Source organism: Aspergillus fumigatus, chromosome 5 (genome assembly GCF_000002655.1).
Source record: "Aspergillus fumigatus Af293 chromosome 5, whole genome shotgun sequence".
Lineage (NCBI taxonomy): Eukaryota > Fungi > Ascomycota > Eurotiomycetes > Eurotiales > Aspergillaceae > Aspergillus > Aspergillus fumigatus.
In genome coordinates, this window is record NC_007198.1 from 1,980,207 (window position 1) to 1,999,763 (window position 19,557).

Sequence of the window (19,557 nt, forward strand, 5' to 3'; positions counted from 1 at the left end):
CTGGACGCGAAGGTTATCTAATGGGTTTTGAGTCCTCGCTAAGGATGAACTGACCAGTGCGAAACACTCGAGCTTAACTTGCTAGTGGCTTCATGCGTGCTGCATCCAACTTCAGATCCGATATGACTGCTCATCATATCGTTTGCTGCGCGAGTCATATTCGCATTGTTGTTGGGAATTGGATTCCGGATACTCACTCTACGCTTGACTGTGCAAGTCAACCTGTCATAACGCCTGAAATGTGAAATCAACGCCGCAGCTGTTTTCGTGTGTAGTGATAGCAGGCCGTGTTGACATTGAATCCCTTGAGCAATTAGTCAATGATTGTCGTTATAAATACACCTATAGCTGACCCCTCGATTGTCCAAGGGACAGGGTCAGGGAATTCCAGACACCTTCCTTGCAGATTACCTTAAGCTTCTTTCACAGGTCAGATCATGCAACACAACACAAGCCTGGGATGACGGCCTGCAAGAAGCCCATTACTTGACCGCTGGCAAGGTCATGCCTCATAAGGGTGCGTGGCTCACGGCGGCTCACTGATCGTTAGTTCTCATCGCTTTTGCGAGATACTGATCGTAGATCCTTGCCTGGAGAATACAAGTATTATGCATGGCCCTCTGCGATGCAATTATTTGCTTTTCCTTAACCCCAGCCAGCAGTGGAACGACTCGCTTTTTCGATGCGTCTAGTCTGCCGTCCGTCTCGTTTGCAAAATTCGGTGTGCCAGCTGGGAGTTTATCCCTACAGAATATTATTCCCAGCTCTCAGAGTGCCTAGGCATAAGGATGCTCCTTTTCACTTTCCGGGTGGTCAAACCGAAAAAGCGCGTATGATGTATATCAGTACATATATGTCTGGAAAAACTTAGAACCTTTTTTGTCTCCCAGCTTGTTCGAACGTTGATACCCTCGTTTCCAAAGTAAAAGCGCAGCTTTGGCACCGATTGATGTTGGTCTTGACTGTCCTTGTCCACGGTGGACTTCCAGGCCAAAGTATGTGAAGAGCAATAGGAAAGATCTGTCGACACTAATCTCAGAAGTACTTGTCAGTGTCACCAGCCTCTCTGTTGATTGCGCTTAAGATCATTGCAAAGTCACCCTCACAGTCAACATGAGATTGCTATCTTTCGTTGCCTTGGCTGTCTGCATTATATCTAGATTATTCGTTTCTGCAGCATCGATACCGCATGTTGGTCGCGATGGAATCCAGCCACTTGGCGCTTTAGAAGCCCGAGACGAATCGCCAACTACGACGATATCAGGGAATCAAGCTCCAAGCGCTTCAGCGACGCGTGCAGTAAATGCGACAGTCGGAGTGAACTCTACGGCCACGTCAAACACCAGCGCTCCGGCATCAACGACAATCCTGTCGCTCAACAAATCGACTGTTTCGGGAAGTGGGTGCATACTCCCTCGTTGAGACATTCTGAAAGCTAACCATGAAAAATGGAATAGCCACGCCTGCGCCTGGCGTCCTTCCGCTTGAGCCCCAGGTGACTCCAGCGTTTGGGGTTGGCGGCTCTATCCTTATAGCTACGGGAGCCATTCTTGCACTGATTGGAATACGCAATCTATGGTACCGTCAGAATTCCGCCTGTAAAGAATCCTTTGAGTTAACATACTTGACCCAGGGTTCAAGTTTTCTTATCGGCTGCCTTTCTTACGAGCCTAGGAGTCACGGTGAGCCTGTCGCATGACAACCATAGTCGTAGTATACACTGACGAGTTAGGTCTTGATTGTATATGTGATGAACCCTCCTGTGCGCGTGGCGGTACAAGGAGCATATCTCGTGGCAATTTTCTTCACAGGAATGACCTTTGGAGCGTTTTCCATTGTGTTCAAGGAATTGACCGAAGGGCTTGGATGCCTTCTGGGAGGGTTCTGTGTGAGCATGTGGCTTCTTTGCCTGAGGCCGGGGGGACTTCTCACGGACACAAATGCCAAAGGTGGATTCATCGGGGCGATCTCGGCCGCATTTTACGCCTTGTCTTTTAGTCGCCACACGCGTCCTTATGGATTGATAGTGTCGGCTGCTGTTTCTGGAGGTTCAGCTGTTGCCCTCGGAATTGACTGCTACAGTCTGGCTGGACTGAAAGAGTTTTGGCTCTATATATGGGGTAAGTGCGGCGTATGCGGTTCTCAGTCACAATCTTGCTCACATTTCGTGAAGGACTTAACAAAGATGTATTCCCGCTGGGCACTCTAACCTACCCCATCACTCGCAATATCCGCGTAGAGCTTGCGGTCACAGTGATTGTTGCCATCCTAGGTGTTGTATCGCAGCTCAGATTGTGGAAAGTGATCAGAGACAAGCGACGCAAGGAGGAAGCAGTCAAGAAAGAGGAAGAGAAAAGGAAAGAAGAGGCCGAAACTGAAGTGGCCCGCAGGCTCGAAGAGAATAACATGCGAGAAAGACAAGCATGGGAAGCTCAATACGCGGATGCAGAAGCAAAGCTCATGCCCGAGCTTGGAGATGGCACTCAATGTGCTGCTGACAAGGAGGATCTCGAAAAACGTGACGGGGCAGAGGTCAGCAGCATTTCGAGCTCATCCCAGGTCTCTTATCGCTGCTCTGACTGTAGGAAACAGGAGGGCAGTGGGGCTTCGTTCTCAGATGTGACTCGGGCTACGGGAAATACTGAGATTGAAAGGCATGGAGATGCAACTGAGAAGACAGCTGACGGCGCACATCCAATGCCATTCAGGGTCTTTGACGGCGCGGGCGCTGCGAGCCTGATGGATGACAAGGAATCGGATGTGACTGCCATGGCTGGCTCGGACACCGCGACGGTACGCTCGAAGCGCTTCTCCGGAATAACAACCCGGAAGAGAATGTCTATACAGAGCAGCCTGAGACCTGCACCATCACAGGAAACCCTCGCGCATATTGATGACGAGTCGTCGTTGTCCGGAGAAAGCGCCGTGGATAATAGCAGTGATAGACTGTCGAACTCGGATTGTCATGGTATTGAAATCGAGTCGCGCGGAGACAAGGTCGAGGCTCGCTCAGAGCCTGAAATAGCAGTACAAGAAGCTGTTGTTCCCTCCGATAGGTGTAACAGCAATGTGGAAGTCGGAAAGGGTGAAGGAACCCACGGTAGAGAAGAATGCCTCGACATTCAGGAATCGGTTCTTGTGCAAGGAACAGATGCTCACGCAGAGGAACAAGGCTTGCACAATGCGCAAGTGAGAGACACTTCTACGGACGGCAAGCTACAGAAGCAATTGAACACAGAGGTTCAAGAAATTGGCCAAAATGAAAGACATCTATGTGATGACATTGGGCGAAGTTTGCAATTATCTGAGCCTCGGCCGAATAGAGGGGACCAACAGTTGACAACGCAAGCTGACGAAGTATGTCCACCATTGCCTTCTCGAGCCGATCCAGAGACCTCTTCGGCCTCTAGGAGAACACAACGACAGTCCTTAGAGGCCTCCAAAGATTTACAGACAAGCGCCACAGCCGAGACTGAAGACTGCAAAGACGGACAATCAATCAAAGAAAATACGACTAGCGGCTCAAAGGAGCAGAATGTTCAAGGGCCAGCGGAACATACCTCATTGAAAACGCCGCCAGGCATAGGTGTTGAATCCGAGCAGCAGCGACCCTCGCCGGCGCCTTCCAAAGGAAAGAGTGGAAGAAAAAAGGAAAAGCCCAAGTTGGACACCAAAAATGTGAAACATCTTCCGGAGCGGACATCGAGAGTAGTCCAGACCTATCGCACGAATGAATGGGCCAAGCATCTCTGTGATGCAGAAATTCCCGAGCCAGAACCTATCGTGTTTATCACGAAGGAAGGAGCAGAGAGCCGCGTTGAAGAAGAGGCTCCTGCTCCTGTCAACGTCGAGGAGCTGTTGCAAACACCTCTCACTGTGCAGCCACCACCTACTGCCGATTTGCGTGTCAGCACCGGAAAAGAACACCACAGCCCAACCGACTGTCAGCAAATATCTACTGACTATAGGTTGCGGACCACATCGTCTACCAGTCCACAAAGAGTTGGAGAAGCTCAACCAGTGGACAGGCCTTCAGAAGAATCTTCCGCAATCGTTCTATCGTCCACCAGCCCTTTCCAGAGCACGGTGCTCTACGGCATTGGGCATAATGCTTCTCTAGGTACATCCAGCCCGCCTATACCGACTGGACAATCTCAAGGCGAACTTGAGCTCAGCAAACCGAGGTGGAAAGGGCCACCCCCGCTCCTGGCAGTACGAGAGGATATGGTGCGAAGTCGGGTTTCGTCTACTTGTCTCAGCCTCGATCCGTGGGCGTCGCGGAAGAGCCCAAGGCAGTCGAGCCCTAGCCAGTCCGTTACATTAGGGGCTTCAGCTCCAAATTCCCCGATGACTTCATTTCCGGAATCAGGGGATGACGTCCCTCTCTCTCGTCGTCGTGCAATACTGCATCAACAAAAAGTCCAAAGCCCGCATACAAGCATGTCAGTCTCAGCGCCAAAATGGAGCCAAACCAGCGTCTCGAAGTCCGGAAATGCTCAAGCGGTCATGGCCGCGTGGAGAGAATCTATTCGGGAAAACTTGAATGACAAACGCAATCCCTTGGCGAAACAGGATCTACCAATCGGTGTGACTGGCTTTGGCCCTCAGAATTCATTTGCTTTTGGAGCACCGGGGCGGAATACCTCCTCCCTGCAAGTCAATCTCGACAGGGCAATAGCCGCGGGGATGCAGCGTGGAGATATGAGTAACCTGCATCGGGAAGCCATGCGACGCATGCAAGCCAGGGCGAATCAAAGCATGAATGGGCGGTAACGCAGCACTTATACACAGATAGACCGATAGAGATGATCCCGGATCCTCCGGGGTAAAGTTATGCCCTTGGTTATTCCGCACAGAGGCGCGGTCCAGACCTAATGTTTCAGCTTTACACTTGTTTTACGGGGAGCAACTTTGATGTCTGCGATAGATAGATAATGTTTAGTTTCAAGACAACGGTCCTGATGACCAATGCTCCTTGGAAAGCATCTGCTTAAACCAGTTCTACAAATGAGCTAAGGGATAGTTACGCAGGAAAGACCCATTGTGTTCGAATAGCCTAGTGCATCCTGGACGATCTGACGCCGCACTATAGAAAGTTTGATCCACTGAGCTGTTTTTTTTAGATTAATTTGCACTGAATCCTTGGGTACTTATGGCATAGTTAGGCAAGGAATAATCGATCTGGCCGAGCTATCCGGCAGTCAATTATAGCAGCAATTCCAGGGGCTTAGGGCAGGGGACAGTCCGTGATCGTTGATATAACGATTCCCAAATCAAATTTTTTTTCCCTTGTTAAGCCCTACACATAGGAAAGACTAGATAGAGTCGAACGTGATTACTGTATGAAATCCTGCAAGACTGTGACAAGTGGCTCCTATTCCAACCCTGCTACGTTTGACAGGTATGAACTGCATGACAGGATGCCGGTAATGGAACATCCATCCCCGTCCCCTGTTTTCAATTCAGAGGATTCATAGCCAATAATACGAGGTCGTAAGCGTCGGTTTCCTGAAGTACAAAGTACTGGTGTAGCGTCACACCCTTGAAGTTTTCCTTATACAGGAGAGACTAAGTTTTCTTGAAGATGAGAGAGAGGAAATTGAGGCGACTCTTGGGCCTTACCTTGGGCTATTGGATCGTCTTGGTCATTATTGACAATCCACCTTTGCTCTTAATTTGCACCTATATCTAGCTATTATCGCGTCTTTACATGTCCACTTCTTTATCTTTCTTTCCTCTCTTCTTTTCCCTTCTTTTTCCTGTCTGTCTGTGCAGCCTTGTTGGGAAGCCTCTTCTATTGAGACGGAGACCTGCTTCCATGACTCCAAACCATTGAAACGTAACAGAGCAAATTCGAATCAGATCAGACCAATCAGACTCTTTCCAGTGACTCTCGCACTTGACCAAACATCATCCTGAGCATCAATTCAAACATCATTATCATCATCATCATCAACAACAGCAACATTGACATCGAGGGACCACCGCGTCGATGTCATTGTGCTCTGCTCGGGCCTCCCATGTCCCCTGCCTCGCCCCTTTCTAAGTCTCGTCCGCCAATCACAGCCTCGCCTGCTGCACACCACCGCCTGCCCGTTTTTCCCTGCCCTCCACCTTCAGCATCCCTATTATTACTATCATTACTGCTCCGACTAGCGATAGTAGTGGTAATATCCTGGCCTCTCCCTCAGCCATTGCGACGGCTACTTCGTCCGCTCCTCTCTCCCTGTCGTCCCCTGGCTCAGTCTTTATTCCCAAAACGGCGTCTTCAACGACCTGGGAACACTCGCACATACTATCCTCGCCCGAGGCTGAAGAGACTTCCAGTACTCGCCTCCACCGCCATCACAACCACCGATCCCTCGAGCCCGACCACCGTGCCTCATCATCCTCCTCGCAGTTTATCGAATATCCCACTCGAAATAGTCTGAAGAAATCCACCCTCCGGCCAAAACAGCTCCAAAAACGAACGCATTCATTGCTCACAACTACCATACTCCGTCCCCCCGCGGTTCGACTTGCTAACCCAGTCAATTACGTACCCCGAATCACCCCCGTCACTGTCCCACATCCGCTGCAGATCTCCGACGAGCACCTGCCTCTCGAAGCGCACCGAGACGCGTATCCGCTTCTGACCATCCCGGAACGACGCCGCAGTCGATTGTCACAGTCTCCAATTAGCTTGGTAGTAGAGCGTAGCCAAGGCGAGGCCGAGAGTGGACGCTCCAGCATCGCAGTGCCTCGAGGGCAGAGGCGCAGTGGCACATTCGATCGCCATACCGCCGTGCAGGAAATGTCCGAACAGGCGGAACTCAACAAAAATGGTTCTCAAGAGGGAAAAGACGTCAGGCCGCCGGAACGGGCCCATCTAGCCCAGGATACACTTGCTGATCGGCAGGGATCGTTGGGACCGTTGCATGAGGATCGTCCACGCCATATTCCGTCACAGATTTCTTTGCGTTCACAGTCGCAAATTGCCTCGATTCCATCAAACACAGGCGCGCCACCGACCGGCGGCGAGGCTGATGTCGCTGAGGAGTTGGCATGGGGCCCCGCGCATCCTTGCTACCCTCATCTGAATCCACATGTTCCCATCGGGTCGCAAGAGTATCTCACGACTCGAATTATTCGAATACGACGCGACTGGATGGTGAAGGGAGATCTGGCGCCGACGTTCTCGAACCTCTATCCTGAGATTTTGGACCCGTTACTACCAGAACAGGAGTTTCGGCGGGTGATTGCGACGGTGAATGAGGAACTCATCAAGGCCTTTGATCCGTTCAGTTTCCGCAATCTGCTTGATGGCGCGCTGGGTCTGGTCACAGGTTGGCTGTGGGAAGATATCGGTGCCGCTGGTATCAAGAGCCATCTGCAACAAGTGGAGGACTGGCTTGACAAGTGGAATCGCGAGGTCGGCGCGAAGGACGGGGTACATATATGGAGTCTGCGACGGACGGCATACCTGTCTTTGGACATCCAAATCCCAGATCCCAAGGTTGGCATCGTCCACAGCGAGGGCATGTCATTGCCGGGGACGAGACCAAACAGTGGCGTTGGGCTTGGATTCTAAGTCACAACACGTCAGGTACGCTGTCATCTGGGACCTTTGTCTTTTTTTTTCTCCTTCCCCTCTTCCTTTAATACCTTTATACCCCTTTTAATTTTTGTATACCCCTGAAACGGCCGTTGTGCGTGATATGGAGCGGGTTTGAAGGCGAATTCGGAATACTGGACTTGTATTACTTGTTGGATTTTGTCATCTTCATGATACCACGTCCGCAGTCTCAGACTTGTTTCTCTGGAGATTGAATCTGTCGCAGAGGACATGCCGATCTGTTCATATGCATGTCCGTCATGGTGTCCAAGCTATCTGCTGTACCTGTGACGTTTGTACTTAAGGTCTTGCAACTTAAGCTGCTAAATTAAATGCAGCGACCGTGGATTGAGCATCACATTTCAAGTCAAGACTATAAAACTGAGAAACTCGGCAGTAATTCTACGAATGGGATGAACCCGATTGATACCTTAGTACACCGTGTCTGCTGAGTAGAAATGTTCTGGACTAAACTGACCGACTTCCCCACCTACGGCCCCCATTTATCCTGAGAGCTTCTCCGGCAGAATCCCCAATTTCATCCCTCCCTTCTGCCAGGGCGCCCATTCCAACGCCCTCTTTCCCCTTTTTGAGAGACCCCATATTCAAAATGCTCTCCGGCATTCTCGTCTTCAACCAAAAAGGCGAGAATCTCATCTTCCGCGCCTTTCGCAGTGATTGCCGGCCGCGCCTGGCCGACATCTTCCGCATCCAAGTCATTTCCAACCCCCAAGTGCGCTCGCCCATTCTGACGCTGGGATCGACGACGTTCAGCCATGTTAAGCACGAGAATATCTATCTGGTGGCGGTGACTAAGAGCAATGCCAACGCAGCATTGGTGTTTGAATTTCTATACCGGCTGGTGTTGCTGGGGAAGAGCTACTTTGGGAAGTTTGACGAGGAGGCCGTCAAGAATAATTTTGTTTTGATTTATGAGTTGCTGGATGGTGAGTATTCCCTCAAACAGGGGGGTCTAGAGTAGAGGATAATCGTTTTAGAAATCCTCGACTTTGGCTATCCCCAAAACACCGACCCGGACACGCTCAAGATGTACATCACAACGGAGGGCGTCAAGTCTGCCATCGTCAACAACCCCACGGACTCGAGCCGGATCACAATGCAAGCAACAGGCGCGCTCTCCTGGCGCCGTGCAGACGTCAAGTACCGCAAGAACGAAGCCTTCGTAGACGTCATCGAAGACGTGAACCTGCTCATGTCCGCCACGGGCACCGTGCTCCGCGCCGACGTCACCGGCCAGATCGTCATGCGCGCCTACCTCTCCGGCACCCCGGAGTGCAAGTTCGGGCTGAACGACCGCCTTCTCCTCGACAGCGACAGCGGCGGCGGTGCTGGCCCATCCTCGTCCTCGCACGCCCACTCTGGCAGCAAAGCAACCCGCGCGGCTGCCGGCTCCGTCACGCTGGAAGACTGCCAGTTCCACCAGTGCGTGAAACTGGGCCGCTTTGACGCGGACCGCATCATCTCGTTTGTGCCGCCGGACGGCGAGTTCGAGCTGATGCGGTACCGCGCCACGGAGAACGTCAATCTCCCCTTCAAGGTGCACCCGATCGTGCGGGAGGTCGGCACCACCAAGGTGGAGTACAGCGTCGCCATCAAGGCGAACTACAGCTCGAAGCTGTTCGCGACGAATGTCGTCATCCGCATCCCGACACCGCTGAACACGGCCAAGACGACCGAGCGGACGAGCCAGGGGCGCGCCAAGTACGAGCCGGAGCATAACAATATCGTCTGGAAGATTGCACGGTTCTCCGGCGGCAGCGAGTATGTGCTTACGGCGGAGGCGACGCTGACGAGCATGACGAATCAGAAGGCGTGGAGCCGGCCGCCGCTGAGTCTGTCGTTCAGTCTGTTGATGTTCACCAGTAGTGGGTTGCTGGTGCGGTATCTCAAAGTGTTTGAGAAGAGCAACTACAGTAGTGTCAAGTGGGTGCGGTATATGACTCGTGCGGGCAGCTATGAAATCAGGTACTTTACCTCCTCCTTGGTTCCCCCTGTTTATATGCGACTCTCAGAGCGTGACTAACAAAAGAACTGCAGGTTCTAGTGCATCCTCTGCATTCCCGTCATCTTCGCTACAATCATTCAGCTGGGTGTTTGGCGTTCGGTTCATTCTATCATCACTACCATCAGCATTTCCTGTATTATTCAGCTCAAATCCTACAAAATACTATAATAGAATTTCAGTATAAACCGAGTCATCTACAGAGTGTTCCGAGAACAATACATTATGCTGCGAGGGCTGACAAAGAATCACTGCATAAAGAACAAAGAAGACCACAAGTTCTGGTTGCACACGGAATGACATCAGATGATGATACAGAATATGTTCAATAGTATTATACATCGGTACAAATACATAGACAACAAGATAAGATCCCAGTCCAAAGCCGACAGACAATTCGCGACACCGAAGAACCAAAGATAATATATAATACAAATCACTGCTGTAAACATAGGCATTGTGGAAAGTAGAGTGGAACGGATGTCGTAAAAATACATAGCACTTCGCAATCAAGAAGGTATATCCATGAATCAGGTATCAAGTTCAGTCGTGGTAAGAGGTCATGGGCAAGAAAGAGTGCAGCTACAGCCAACTCTCATCGATTCGACCACGGACCATCCGTCGTCCGCGTCGCAATCCCACGTTGCCCTCTCCGATCAGCGTCTCCCATCTGCGCCCAATGCTATCCTGATCCTTGCCGAGTTGGCGCGCGCACTCGTCCCAGTCGCGCTTGGAAAGCTGAAACTTTTCTAGGACAACCTCCACAAGTTGTTGGTCATCTTCGGACGTCCAAGTTTCTGGCCCTATTTCTTCAATGGACGGTAGCGCTGCATCGGGATCAAACTGCGACTGCGAGGAGGGCGATGGCGAGGGCGGCAGCGGTGCGCGCACCTCGTCGCAGAGCCCTTGCTGTCGGCGCGGTACAGGAGAAGGCGGGGATTGTGTGGTTGGTGGTGAATTCAAAGTATAAAAGTCTGATTGCGATAGGCCCAGGGGGAGATCGTAAGGGACGTACCGACGACGTTTTGGGGTGGAGAATCGAGAGCGTGGAGTGTGGTCTTCTGAGTCCGCGTCGCTGTCGGCTTCGTAGCTGGCGCGCGTGCGCTTGTTTGCGGCGCGAGCGAGTTTTGACGATGTTTTAGCAGAGGAACGTTGAGAGCGTGTTTGTGTCTTTGGCTTTCGCGGCCGCGTGGAGGATGAGGAGGTTGTGGAAGATGCGAGATGGAAGGGGCTCTGGAGACGTTCTGGTTTGGCTCGTCGCGAAGGCGGCGCGGGAGAGCCACTTAGAAGAGATTGAAGGGCGCGACAGGTTCCTAGTAACCCATTGCTTGATGGAAAGAAGTCGTTGTCGGACGGAGGAGGTGTCGAGAAGAGGCGATTGGGTGTGAAGCGCGACCGGGTTGAGGAGCGTCGCATGTCGCAGGGAAGCGCGGAAGGGAGCAACATAGTTGCGTATTTGGATATCCAATGTATCAGAGACACGGAATGAAGGATAGTATAGATAGATCTGATAGTCGTGGTGTTGAATGAAGGGAATGGCTTTGTGTGCGCGCACCAGAGGAATGCGCCAGGCGCGAAGTGGTTTGCGCCGGGGGAGTTCCAGTCAGCAGTCAAACGCGAGAGAAAAATAAAAATGTGTGGACGGTAGATTTTGAAATGAGCGCTGTTGAATAGAATAGTTTCCGAGATATGCGACTGAGTTGGTGGATGGAATAATGATGGAGAAGGGAGAAAGTTGTGGGAATTGAGGTGAAAACAATAATAATGGAGGCGATTATAATTAAAATTTGGGGGGAGAGGGAGGCCTGGAGAATAGTGGGAGGGACATGGGCACAGTCTGTGTCACAGTCTGAGTGTGGAGTTCCGCAAACGGCGATAAGCTAACTATGAATCAAATATGGAGGGAATGCAGATATCAGGTACACTGTGGATACTCGAAGAACATTTTTAGAATCATGGATAAAGAAGTGTCTGCAGAACCCTCAAGGACTTTCTTTGCAGTTGCAGGATTAATTGAAAGATGGGGCACTGTCTGAAAGGACAAAGACTCCGAGACCTCTTTCTGTGTCCTTTTTCTCTTGGTTCGCTTTTTGTTCCTTGATGCCTGTTTCCTCGATTCGAGGGAGGGCCCCGTCTTATTACCCTCGTTCTGGTTGAATTGACGCTGCCTTGACCAGAATTCATGCACTACTTGTTCCCTTTCTGTCTGATCTACAGTCCCTGTCCATATACACTATGATTTCCATTGACTCCAACTGAGACACGAGGGGGAGAGGGATGAAAGCTCGACCTTGCATCATTGTCCCGAGCAACAAGCCACATCTTCAATTGACAATGGCCTTCCGGTGACACGCCATGAAGTCATTGCTCCTGGACTTGCTCGGAAGGATCGGATGAGCATTGCATGTGCAGCTGCATGTGCATGTTCGTTTGACATTGTACAAGCGTGTCATGATACGAGGTTACGGGCCAGGACAGTCATGAGAACGCCCTCCAGACATTTTCTCGAAATCAATGAAATCACATTGAATAGAAGTTATCAGGGAGAAGAACTCTGTCTCTAATGCCCTGGTTCAGAGTGGGAGTATTGTCCCTCCATTCTTTCGCTCTAGGATAGCATCCTGCGGTTCATCCAAATCCTCTCCAGCAGAAGTAATAAAGACCATCCTAAGTCCTGTAGACTTGCTTAATTCTCTAGGCTATCCATCAACCATAATGGTCCTCTTTCTTCTCCCACTTCTGGCTTCGTCCATGACAACCGTGCGGTCTCCCGATCAGGTAATATTACGGACACGACGCGAGACACGTCGATCGCGTTTAGTTCGCGTCTTCGCGTTAACCAATCAGGAAGACACTGATACATCAGGCTAGGTATACACACGTTGTGCTTGATGCCTGAAGATCACGGCCACGATTCCACTTCGAGACATTTATTCATGATGGGGTTCGTAAGACTTTACTACGTGCCGTATGGGGTAGTACCAGAGACAGTCCCTGCTGAACTGCAAGGGTACAATTCCGAAAGCCCTTCTATCATCCCACCTTATTGGTAGTATCGATAGGGACCACGATAGTATCTATCAACCCACCGAAGGCCCCACCCTTGTCCCTTGCTTCTCCGAGACATTCACATTCTTGCTCGTGGATAAATCTCGCTTAGGAGCTTGAGAGTGATACTCTCTGATCAATTATCACACCTCCCTGGGTGGCGGAGACTCTCTCCTTGGTCCCTTCAGCCTTGTGTTTCAATTTTCGCCAGGCTTTGCTTGGTTCCAGCCAGAGAAACTCCGTCTCTGCTAGGTTAGCCCTGTATGGGTTCCAATGACCTTGCTTGAACTAGCCTGATGCAAAGATGCGGTCGTGAAGCTGTTTGATCATTTGGCGACCATAATGCATCAACTTGCAGCTCATGGGGTCTTATTCTTATGGTTCTGGGAGCATATGTCATGCTTAGCTTGAGCCACAGGCATTAATTTCTTTGATAACTGGCTGATGGCACAGACCGTCACAAAGACAGCAACATCATACACCTCCAGATGGCGATGCTTGGCAAGAGCCTCATGATCCTCGAGAATCAAGTCTACGAAGGGAGCATAGGAGGTGAAACATTCTTTGCTGCCCTTTTCAATGAACAATATCCATCTCTTTAGTCATCAAGGACTCCCATCACCAGGCAACTGAGACAGGGCCCAGTGTAGAGTCTAGGGTGACAGCTAAACGCAGACGCATCCTCCCGTCGTCCGGACGAACGAGTCCCAGCCTTCGGCGGGCCTGACACATGCAAGGGAACTAGATCAAATGAATAATGGCACACGGCATCTCACCGACGGCTATGATCAACATTCCGCAAGCACGATGACGCAAGAGATGCAGTGACGCCCCGCAGCCCCATTTGAGTCTTGAATAGTGACATATACAACTGAGGTTGCTCGACTGTCATGGCAACATTCGCAACCTTTGAAAGCTGCATTGCAGGTTTTGATCAATACGCATTACATGGTACTATTTGTTGAATATCTGCTTATGAGTAGCTAGTCCATCGGAGCCTTGCTCTATTCACTCACCTCGTTTTCCAGTTGGCAACAGGGATCATTCCCTCTGACCTGAGGCGAGACGTTCCCCCTTCCTGAATATCCCTCCTTTCAGGATTAGGACTCGAACCAAAACGTCTTGTTTGTGATACTTTGAAGGTGTAAGGTAAAGGAGCTCTGTAGTCAGGCGACCCACCGGTATTCCTTTGCATAGCTGGGCTTCAAGTTAGTTGTAAAAGTTAACTACGTCCTGGAGGTCCAAAGCTGCTGGACTTAGTGGGTGCATTATCATAATTATCTGCCAGAAGTCTGCACTTGTCTGGCAGTGCAGGTTCGCTTCCAATCGTGCTGACCAGCCTACGATGTATTACACTGCCAATGTGGATGCTCATTGTGCGTAAGCCACGGAGAAGCCGAGCATATATTGCTGAGAGTTCATCTTCTCCAGGATGAACTCCACGTTTTAACATCGCCAGTCAGCGTCAAAAGGGCCCTTCGACGTGCAGTATGGATTAAAGGAGAGCTCGCAAAAAGCAAAAGAGCAGAACTCTTGAGTTATATCAGCTACCTCATATGTTGGCTGTTCTCAGTACTGTTACCACCATTCAGTAACGACTCTATACCTACTTGATCTCAAGTATAATAAGATACCCTCGTATTCATTTTAGATATTCTCTACGAACAACAATCTAGGAATCTCATTCAGAATACCGCCCTCCTTCACCGAGTCTTAAACATCTTTCTCATCCTTTTGGCCTCTCTTGTCTCCCTCCGTACTGACAGATTCTCAACATGTGACGGTGGCCGGACCGAATCAACTCCAGTTTGCGACAAAGTTTGCGCCATATAACAAGCGATGTCGCTTCCCAGTGATACTATTTTTGACTTCCTCGTAGACCTCATTCCCGAATTCCTCCCAGGTGTTACTAGCACGCTTCTTTCTTGTTGAGCTATTGTTAATGTTCTTCAAGAGTGCGGTATTGGCCGTCGAAAAATTTGGGATTATAGGTGGGATTGCCCACTCATACTGGTTGAATTCTTCGCTTTCACTTCTGAGTACTTCAGATTGCTCTGAAGATTCCAGTCTTTGCTCGAGGGCATCTAACTTCCCTGCTTCTGATTCAATTTCGGCAGGGTCGTTTCCCAGATCATAAGCTTGATGTGGATTGTCGTCTAGTTGGCCGTGTGGCGGTAGTTCGGGGTCGGAGAGTGTCGGAGAGAGATCTCTGCGTAGTTCAGGCGATGATGATTCCTCTAATATTGACTCTTTAGAGCCACTTGCCCTTGGAACAGCTGATTTAAAAAGCTTACTTGGCAAACTCTCTTGGGAATGTGTCTGAGCGACATCTCCGTTTGTCTTCCGGACTTGAATCAGATCGAGGTCGACCATTAGTGGCTCCTTCGGTGCTCGAGGCTTCCAGTCCCTAATGGATCGCTTGTAGAGCGCTTCAAATGCCTCCTTATGAACAGGGTTGGTGAACCAACAATGGCCCAATGCCTGCTTCACATCCATGCGCTTTGCCTCATCGAAGACCAGGAGACGAAGAACAAAGTCTTTCGCCCGCTTACCAATCATGTTGCAGGTCAAATTTGCCTCGAGGCTGTCGAGAGCACCCTGTCTATTGCCCTGACTGGTTTCACACTTAGGTGATGGAGTGTTGAAAGGAGGTTCCCCGGTCAGGAGCACGGTCGTCACACAGCCTAGGGACCACAGATCTACGGCTTTGGTATAGCCTTGTCGGCTGGACCGAAGGACCTCGCTAGGACAAGAGTCAGTATATTAGAGTATAGAGGCCATTTTGCACTTACGGAGCACTGTAGTCATATGTGCCGATTTTCGTGGACATTCTTTCAATCCGTGGCTGTACCAGCCTCGCACATCCAAAGTCAGTGAGTACCACTCTGCTCCCATCTGCCAGGGATGTCATGAGAATATTGTCTGGCTTCAAGTCTCTGTGAGCAATATTCTGCTCATGGAGGTAATCCAGAGCCATGAGAACCTGTCTCACAATGACAGCGGCTTCAATGTCACCAAGCCTTCCACCTTTGTATTGTATGAACGAAAACAGGTCGCCAGCGGTCACGAGGTCCTGAAAAAGGTAGCTTCCTTCAGTTAGTGCAGGGCTTGAATCTCATCAAAGGCTCGTCTCACATCGTATTGCTTGACCGGAGCACCTTTTCCACTCTAATAATATTCGGCTTTGATTGTCCGTTAGTGCCGTTCTGATGAGATTCGAGCAAACCTACATGGCAGAGCCTTGCCAGGATCCTGGCTTCCCGGTCATATATTTCGAGTTTCTCGTGGATTTTCCTTGCGATGTACCCATTGTGCGCGCGCGCTGCAACAATGCGGTCCGTATCCATCCCAAAGAATCTGGATTTCTGACCTTCAAAATCTTCAATAACCCTATCTTTCAGGGTTCGGAGGTCGACGATCTTGCAGGCGAGCTGCTGTCCAGTCACTTTGTTGAACGCCATATGCACCTGCCCATACGCCCCGGATCCTAATTTTCGCTGTGTAATCGTGTACTGATCCTCGAAAACCTACTAGTAATCAGCATGTTTTCAAACTGTAGCAGACACTATGGCCCACCCTCATCTCGACTCTCTGCAGCATATCAAAGTGATCCTCCGATCTGTGACCGTCACGCCGGTACAAAAGGTGGACACTCGGAGACAGTTTCAGAGTATCACCATCACTGAGGAGAAAGCTGCCATTTCCCTTTCCCATGGGATAGTTGTTCCACGATGTGCCGTTCAGCGAGATATCTTGAGCATATACTAACGGTGCGACTTCGTCAGGATTCTCTTGATCGAAAATGATGGTGTAGATTCGGAGGTGTCTGTTGGAGATGAATGGATCGTTTACAACGTATTGGCTAATATTCCAATTAGCATTGAAGGACTCATGGAAAGAGACTCCGTACCATCGTTTCCGGTCCCGGCCGACGTATAACTCGTTACTGCCGGATATATTCAATGGGTTGCTTGTCTTTCCAGTCTGTGGGTCCATTTCCAGAAGTGTACCGACATAACAGCCTTGACAGGAAGGCCGGTGCTTAGACATTATACAAAGCAGAGATGAAAATGGCAAGGGAAATACAGAGAAGGTTCGGGAATAAGTCTAACAATGCAAGACTAATGATGACGGTTGGCTTGCCGCTGTCGAGAGAGAGTTTCAGCAGTCTAAAGCAGTTCATAGCACCTCTCAGTGGAGAAGTCAGGTGCTGTGTGCAATAGTACTAAAGTCGCTGGTCAATTCCGCGCGTCGAAAAAGTCATCATCCATTTCGCTTCGTTTCACTCAATTCTATTTCGTAAAGGACATCAATGTCGCAAATTCTCAATCATCAAGCGTTGGCACATGTCATCGATTACCTTCCCTGCATCCTTCGAATGCGTTCCTCCGCTGCCCTAGCGCGACGCTCTCTCTCCAGTCTCATCCTCATCTCCGGTGTCATTCCCCTCATTTCTTCTTCTCTCTTTTCAGATGCCGTCTTTTCCATCGCTCCTAATGCTCGGCCTCCCACTTTTCTCGTTTCTTGCAGTGAGGCTGCTCTAGCAGCTTCCTCCTTCCTTAGTCGCTCTAATTCGGTCTTGCGCCTCTTTGCCTCTTCCTCTTCTGCAATTTTCCGCTCCCTTTCTGCGCGACTATCAACCTCCTCCTTGGATACCGCCGCTGGGACCTTGGCAGCGTCCCAGTTCCATTTGGACTCCCCCAGTTCGTGACGTGCAACACGGAATGCATCACGGGTAGCTCTGTCACCGGCAAGTTCGAAAGCAGTTCTTCCTTCGCCGTTGGCTATCGTTGGATCTGCGTCAGCCTTTGTGAGGAGGGCTGAAACTACGGATGGGGAGTTCAAATTCGCTGCAAAATGCAAGGGAGTAGGACAGCGGAAATTTTGCGGAGAATCTGGTGGACGGAATGAGAAAGATGAGGGTATAGAGTTTTTGGAGAGATAAGACATCAACGCCGGTACTTTGGACCTTCGAATTAGGGCTTGGATCTGAGATGTATGCAGTATAGCTTCCTCCTCCTCCTTAGACACTTTGGGCTTTTGTTGTGGCCGTGGTGTTGGAGGCTTGACCGCTTCTGCCCTCTGTTTTGCCACCACTGCTGCAAGGGCCGCTTCATCGATCTGACTTACTTTGACGCGAGTAAGTTCTTTGAAGCACCTCATAAGCTCATCTTGCGTGGCTCGACGAGTGCTGAATGGGAACCCTCTTATTCTGGGATCATTCTGTTTTAGAAATTGACCCTCATACTGACCAAACAGGATCTTTCGGTTGGTATTGCCAGTCGCTCGGATGAATAACAGTTGTGCACTATCGATCATCTCCTTCCAGTCTCTCAGGAGCTCTCTGATCTCCTTCTCCAGAGCAGCCTCGTTATACCTTCGAAGGCTGGAACCTGCCGAATGTGCCGCTCCTCGAGCGGCGTCACTAGCAGATTGAGAACCACCTTGCTTCCGTCTCGTTGTATAGCGGTGAAATGACTTGTGGGCGATGACGCAGGCCTGCCGTTCCTCAACACCACCTTGTTTGCGATGAATTTGGGGAGTCAGAGAGACCAACATGGCAGCAAAATGGCCACCTCCTATCATGCACATGAAGATATGCGGACTGGGCGTGGTTCCGTTCGTTTGTGGTTGTGCATTCGGTCTTTGTGTCGGTAGCGGCGATAGTTGCTTCTTTCGCAACGAATCAACGAGGTGCTTAGGCTCATCTTGTTCGTCGTTTGAGAACAAAGCTCTATAGACACCTAGTGATGTGTTGGATGGCAACAGAGAGCTTGAAAACCAGTAAAGAGGGCTCCTGGAAGCCGGCTTCTTGCTTGCTGATGCCTCCGCCTCCTCAGCTGCCTGGGATATCCTGGCCTGCCTTCTCAGCAAGGCCGAGAGCTGCTCGTCTTCGTTATCATCTTCCTCCTCTGACGACTCGGAGCCAGATATCGACTCATCCAAATCTCCAACCGCTTTAGCAAATTGTGCCTCGTCTAATGTAGGGTTGCCTCGAGATTGCGCTTTGACGTTGAATCTATGGTGGTCCGACCGAACGTGCTCCCGTTGTTCTTGTACATTTAGAAAGGAGACTTTGCAAAGTGCGCAAGATGTGGAGTTAGCGATCACCGGGTCTAGCGTCGACGGATCAAGCGGTTCACTAGAGAGTTCGACAGTGTCTTCGACAGCTATGGGTTGGTCTTCGCCCTTGGCTGTTAAAGTCGAAAGAAGTTCCTGAGGAAGATCATACACTAATGAGGGTCAGCTATACGCACACTTAACCTAGAACATGAAAAGAAAATAGCTCACCATATAGAGGTCTTTTCAATAACTCTTCCATCAAAGGATTATCTGCGACCATTGCGTTTGTAAGGTAGTTTATCCCGGGCTATGTTCGTTCGCGGAGTCGCAAATTTATTTCAGTGAAATGTCCCTTCAAAGTGATCAGTAAAGGTACCGCCTTCGTGTGGGGCTACCGCTGTATTAGGAGAACGCAGGCTCCAGGATAATGATCTTAATCCTTGATGGAAGTGTTCTAGAATTGTGCGCTCTGTCATATTTTGCTTTGCTTACTGACTCACATACGAGACAGTCATAGTGGCTAGGTAGCGCAGGAGTCGTCACATGTACCTCACGCGGGGACCCGATATGGCAATTGTTGACCGACCGAGTCAATCACTATAATCGCGCGACAGCTAGGCTATCATACAGAATCTTTTGTGGAAATTCTATGAGTTGGTGGCACCTGGAAGTACTATGTAGACACCATGGTCCTACGTAATTGTAATTAAGGGCTGGTGAACCCAGGACACTGAGTCATTCGGCCGATTCTCCCTTAGGGTCGTGCTCCCTATATATGGATCGACATCTGTTGCGTGCGCCGTACATCACGTTCGATAGTAGGTATGGC

General features: G+C 50.2%; 6 protein-coding genes across 6 annotated transcripts; 3 read left to right on the forward strand and 3 right to left on the reverse strand.

The window, feature by feature from the left end:
- Positions 1–87: 87 nt before the first annotated feature.
- Positions 88–4,907, forward strand: AFUA_5G07902 (TMEM198/TM7SF3 family protein). The gene is made up of 6 exons (XM_077804790.1): positions 88–1,389; positions 1,490–1,578; positions 1,634–1,682; positions 1,733–2,120; positions 2,174–2,532; positions 2,593–4,907. Exons 1-6 carry the CDS (start codon positions 1,114–1,116, stop codon positions 4,771–4,773), a joined length of 3,342 nt encoding a protein of 1,113 aa, XP_077660928.1. The 5' UTR covers positions 88–1,113; the 3' UTR covers positions 4,774–4,907.
- A 1,113-nt stretch (positions 4,908–6,020) lies between these two features.
- On the forward strand, positions 6,021–7,570 carry AFUA_5G07920 (ERF4 family protein; the record flags this gene model as incomplete). Its single annotated transcript, XM_748751.2, has 2 exons — positions 6,021–6,046; positions 6,067–7,570. 2 exons carry the CDS (start codon positions 6,021–6,023, stop codon positions 7,568–7,570), a joined length of 1,530 nt encoding a protein of 509 aa, XP_753844.2.
- Positions 7,571–8,090: 520 nt separating this feature from the next.
- AFUA_5G07930 (AP-2 complex subunit mu) lies at positions 8,091–9,659 on the forward strand (the record flags this gene model as incomplete). Its single annotated transcript, XM_077804791.1, has 3 exons — positions 8,091–8,541; positions 8,593–9,580; positions 9,653–9,659. Exons 1-3 carry the CDS (start codon positions 8,205–8,207, stop codon positions 9,657–9,659), a joined length of 1,332 nt encoding a protein of 443 aa, XP_077660929.1. The 5' UTR covers positions 8,091–8,204.
- Positions 9,660–10,199: 540 nt separating this feature from the next.
- On the reverse strand, positions 10,200–11,063 carry AFUA_5G07940 (uncharacterized protein; the record flags this gene model as incomplete). Its single annotated transcript, XM_748749.1, has 1 exon — positions 10,200–11,063. The coding sequence occupies one exon, from the start codon at positions 11,061–11,063 to the stop codon at positions 10,200–10,202; it is 864 nt and encodes a 287-aa protein (XP_753842.1).
- A 3,399-nt stretch (positions 11,064–14,462) lies between these two features.
- Positions 14,463–16,715, reverse strand: AFUA_5G07950 (FHA domain-containing serine/threonine-protein kinase; the record flags this gene model as incomplete). The annotated part of the gene is made up of 4 exons (XM_748748.1): positions 14,463–15,408; positions 15,458–15,738; positions 15,896–16,192; positions 16,230–16,715. The coding sequence occupies 4 exons, from the start codon at positions 16,713–16,715 to the stop codon at positions 14,463–14,465; spliced, it is 2,010 nt and encodes a 669-aa protein (XP_753841.1).
- A 306-nt stretch (positions 16,716–17,021) lies between these two features.
- On the reverse strand, positions 17,022–19,008 carry AFUA_5G07960 (putative C2H2 finger and ankyrin domain protein; the record flags this gene model as incomplete). Its single annotated transcript, XM_748747.1, has 2 exons — positions 17,022–18,898; positions 18,957–19,008. 2 exons carry the CDS (start codon positions 19,006–19,008, stop codon positions 17,022–17,024), a joined length of 1,929 nt encoding a protein of 642 aa, XP_753840.1.
- Between the last annotated feature and the right edge of the window lie 549 nt (positions 19,009–19,557).

Coding starts and splice junctions, on each gene's coding strand:
- AFUA_5G07902 (XM_077804790.1), top strand. CDS start 1,114: ATGAGATTGCTATCTTTCGTTGCCTTGGCTGTCTGCATTATATCTAGA. Junction 1,579..1,633: donor ATTGGAATACGCAATCTATG/GTACCGTCAGAA, acceptor TACTTGACCCAG/GGTTCAAGTTTTCTTATCGG. Junction 1,683..1,732: donor TTACGAGCCTAGGAGTCACG/GTGAGCCTGTCG, acceptor CTGACGAGTTAG/GTCTTGATTGTATATGTGAT.